Source organism: Cotesia glomerata, linkage group LG4 (genome assembly GCF_020080835.1).
Source record: "Cotesia glomerata isolate CgM1 linkage group LG4, MPM_Cglom_v2.3, whole genome shotgun sequence".
Lineage (NCBI taxonomy): Eukaryota > Metazoa > Arthropoda > Insecta > Hymenoptera > Braconidae > Cotesia > Cotesia glomerata.
The window spans coordinates 14,963,880-14,968,882 of NC_058161.1; the positions used below are offsets into that span (position 1 = coordinate 14,963,880).

The 5,003-nt window shown below is 32.3% G+C and overlaps 1 protein-coding gene across 1 annotated transcript; it reads left to right on the top strand.

The window, feature by feature from the left end:
* Positions 1-2,645: 2,645 nt before the first annotated feature.
* LOC123262815 (protein sprouty-like) lies at positions 2,646-3,962 on the top strand. The gene has a single exon (XM_044725260.1). The coding sequence runs from the start codon at positions 2,646-2,648 to the stop codon at positions 3,945-3,947; it is 1,302 nt and encodes a 433-aa protein (XP_044581195.1). The 3' UTR covers positions 3,948-3,962.
* The last annotated feature ends 1,041 nt before the right edge of the window (positions 3,963-5,003 follow it).

Genomic DNA, 5,003 nt, shown 5'->3' on the forward strand with positions numbered 1-5,003 from the left:
ATTGACGTTTGTAAATATCGCTTTTTAATAATAATCTTTCTCATATACATTTTATCATTATTGTATATAATAGCGACTCGAATGTCTGTGACCTGAAGCAATCGCTATGTCGATGATGATAGCTGTGCACATTCCATTCGTCAGAGACTGAATGGTTTGATTGTTTCAATTACAGACAACGGATGTAGTTAAGCATATGCACAAAAAAGTATATTTTTCATTGATAAAATTATTTTAGTTTTAAACAATGTAAAATCAAAGATTATTATAGTTAGTTAAAGTGTAATAAAATATTTGATTACTTAAAAAATTATTTAGGAAATTATAATCAGCATGGTATAAAAATATATACGAGGATACTTTAAAAGTAGTCAAGGGATTCATTATAGCAAGTAAAATGTCTACAATCTTAAAGGAAAGCGTAGGTGCTTAAAGTAGGCGCTTGAGGCATCGCAACGCCCACTATCGGCGCCCACTACATGATATCGTATGTAATGTGTAATGATCTGTTGGCTGAATTTTAAGTTGCACGATTGTAAAAATATTAAAACATTTTTAGATATCGATAGTCGAAAAGAGACAAATTAATTTAAGAACACAGAATTTCCGGTTATTTTCACATAACAATCCAAATAATTGTTAAATTATGTCAATGATATTTTTAGCTTCAACAACTATTTACGGAAATACAAAAAATTTATGATGAATTCAAATCAATATGCTTTTAACCGCGCCGATATTGAAGGTTGAGTTAAACGAAAGGTCAAACATCTATATTTTATTTATAAAAATTATTGAAACAGCCAGCAATTTCGCAAATAAATACAGTGGATGAAACCGTCAAAAAAAAAAATTAGTAGGAGGGAAAATAAATAAAAAAGAAAACAGCGGAAGAGATTAAGAAGGAAGAAGACCCTTGAGAGTCTGGCTCATTTACCTGGTTGGTATACAATGAAAGGGCCTGGATCCCTGGAAACGGCATTGGTACGTGAGCACAACCATCTGTCCCTCTTGTGTAAAATATTATTTTCATCTTGTTCGTATCTGTAGTTACAACTACATCGTCTCTTTCTACCAGCCACGCATCTGCCAGAATTCTTAAGAAGTTCTCATTCAAGCTATGGACGCTGACTTTACCTAAAACTTTTTTCTGCTGCCATGAGTTCTCTCTTCAGTGAAGAAAGCAAGCTCGATTGAAAAAGATCTCTTTTTCGTAGCGCATTCCTTTTCTTTACATGTATAGACTGTTTTCTTCTTTTTTTATTACCTTACACTTTTAAAAGTTAGTGGTCACATTGATTTTGTTCGCTTCCGTCTTCTGGTTTTTATTAATTTCTTTTTGTCATTCAAACATTTTATCTACCATTCCTTGGATTAATTTTTTTTTTCATACATGGATAGTAGAAATATTCGCTTCTGGTCAATATTGTTGATTTGTATGATTAGGATAAAAAAAATAAAAAAATAGTGATGTCGTTCAAATAACTTATATTTTCGAAAATTCAAAACTATAATCTAAAGTATATATTGTATTTGAAATAAAATAGTCCAAGCGAGTTTCTCTTTGAAATGTACAATAATAGATTTGTACAGCGTTGATCCAAGAATAACTGTGGGCGTCACAATAATAGAATATACACTGGGGATGCTGTAAGTGTTATCTTATAAAAAAACCTTTAAATATTTGATATTAACCCGAATAATTAATTGGTAGGAGAGAAGCATTGATTCCTGTTTGTTACTTAGTATGATGATGTTGCAAGCGAGCCTTGAATCTTCCTAATCAGATAATGCGAATTATTTTTCGTATGAATTAAAAAATACCAAATTTTTCATTAATATCTTGCAACTTTTGAAAATTCCAAGATTTCGTTAAAAATTCATTGAATTTAAACATTTTTTTTCAATTTTAGGACTACTGTCTTATGTAAATCCTAGAAGATGACATCGATTATCTTAAGCAACCAAAGAAAAACCAAAAACCTTCTACCCACGTGATATAAGCCCACTATCAATGATATATTGTTTTCATATGACAATTATCATAATTACCTTGAAAATAAATTTTTTTTAACAATCAGAATAGATGAATTATGTTATAATAAAACTCAAAAATGAAAACATAAACTAAAAAAAGATAAATTTGTATTACAGGTGGGGATGAAGCGCGTGTTACGAGGGCGGGACACGAATGTGAGGACACAATCTCAAATGGAACTACGTCGACACCTACATTATCAGCACTTCCACCACGTCCAGGCTGGGCAGTGCGTACATCAACAGGCCTCATATCGTCACCAGCAACTCCACCACCAACACTGTCATCTTCATCAGTTTCATCACTGTTCACATCTTCACCATCATCATCAACGGCATCACTGCATGGTGTCCAAAGATCAGAATGGGCTGATTGCGCGAGCGTGTTGCCATCATCATCGTCACCGTCATCCATTCGTTCGACAACTTCTGGTGTCAGACAACAAATATCAGCGTCAACGTCTGGTAAAATCAACGAACAACCACCCCTGGTATCAAGTGTCAGCGGAGCAAATTTGTCAACACTTACAGTACCAGTCCACACAATCCATCACACAGCTCAATCCACTGGGTGCTTACCTGAACGTTTAGAAGTTAAAGAAGTTCAAATGTCAGGTCAAAATGGGCTGTTGGCACGGCCATCATCATCATCCGGTTCAAGTGGTGGTAGTCCTAATATTAATCCATCTTCAGCTAATAATTTACCGACACGTGTGCATGGGCATGATCACACGCGTCCATTACCACCACCACGATTGCCGGAAACAATATCGACAATAGCACCATTAACTGCACCTTTAACTCCTTTATCAACATCAAGTAGTTTTCGTACGAATTCGCGGTTGCAATCAATAAATACTGCTGGAACGACAACTAATTCAAGTGATAGCAATACGCAACATCTTCGCAATGATCGTACTCTTGGAGAAGTTACGTTGACAGTACCGAGACCTGATGTTGAACGGATTGTCAATGAGTATGTTGAAACACCATTTCGACAGCCGACCAGTCAAAAATGCCTAAAAAATGAGAGGAGACAACAGCATAATCAATTCCATCATCATCGGCATCATCATCATCATCATCAGTCTACACCACAAAATCAACAAATACAAATTCACCAACAGCAGCTGCAACAACAACGGCAACAAAAACAACAACGATCACAACTTCAACAATTGAGTAATGATCAACAAGTGCAACAACAACATCAGCAGCAGCAGCAGCAGCAAAAACAACAGCAACAGCAACAACAAGTCGAACAAGAGTCAACAGAAACACGATCTGCAAGACGTCTTCAAAATCACTTACTTCAGTCGTCACCGGGTCAACCGATTACCAAACAACCAGTATCATTTACGAAAGAACCAGCCACTACAGGATCGGGATCGTTAGGACGACCCAACGATAGTAGCTTATCTATTATGTGTGATTATTGTGGCAGGTGTAAATGTGAATCATGTCGCGAACCACCACCATTACCCAGTCGGTGGTTATGTAATAATTCATGTTTTTGTTCAGCAGAAACAGCTTTAGACTATGCATCATGTTTATGTTGTGTTAAAGGACTATTCTATCATTGTGGTGATGCTAATGGTAGTGGTGATTCAGAAGTTGGTGGTAGTTGTGCTGACGAGCCGTGTTCGTGCTCTGGATCACGTAAAACAGCACGATGGACATGTCTAGCTGCATTAACTATGGTCTTACCATGTCTATTGTGTTATTGGCCATTGAAAGGATGCGTAACAATATGTGAAGCTTGTTATGCACGGCATGCTGCACAAGGATGTAAGTGTGATCCTATGGCAGTTGGTCGTTCATTCGGTGGCCCGCCGGGTACGTTAATAGTATCAAGAGATTCACGCGATCCTGAGAAACGACTACTCGATCCAGTTACACCAGATTTATAGTAATAGCTGTAGTAGTAATAATAATTATTTAAAGATAGAGTAATATTAAATGCAAATAAAAAATAATTAAAATATTAATAATAATTATTAAATTTTAAGATAATACTAACACAATTGTTATAATAAAAATAAAAATAGTTATTTTAATTTTAATTATACTAATATTGATAATAATAATAATAACAATAATGATAATAATGAAAATAATAATTTTTATCATTATTTTTATAATAATAATAACCACTACTACTACCATTATTATTATCATTATTATTATTAGGTAGTTATTATTATAATTATTAATGTTAATATTAATACATACAAAAAATTATTTAAGTGCATTAATGTATGCAATAAATGAACTAATATGCAGAGTTGGATTTATTAATTGAATAAAAAGAAATAAAAGTTGTACCAAAGTGACTGACAATTATTTCCAACTAAATGGACATATTCAGACATAATTATATTCTAAAAGAAAAAAATGCTTGAAAAGGCCAATATTATGTTGATGTTTAATTGATTTTAATACTAAATAGATATATAGTTTGCATTGAGGTCATCATTTAAAAATCACTTTTTTTGATCAAGAAGTATCATTATTTAAATGATAACTTTATCGTAAATATAAATTAGAAATTACAGTCAGTCATTAGTGACTCATACGAAGTTAGCTGATGTAGAAATATTTATTTGAATTCGTGGTAATAATATTATTATTATATAACAATAGTTAAATTGGTAATAATAATAATAATAATAATAATAATAATTATAATATTAATATTAATGATAATAGTAGCTATAAAAGTAATAATGATAATGGTAGTTGTACTGATAATAGAATAAAAAAATGCAAATAATAATGTTAACAATAGTAATACAAATAATAATAATAATAATAATAATAATATTGCAACAATGATGCAACGATAATTAATTGTAATGGATTTATTAATAAGTAAATGATTGATACAATAATGAATCGAATATTTTGATTTTATTGTATATTCCATTTATATAACGAAACAAACAAACTTTTTACATGGTTTATTA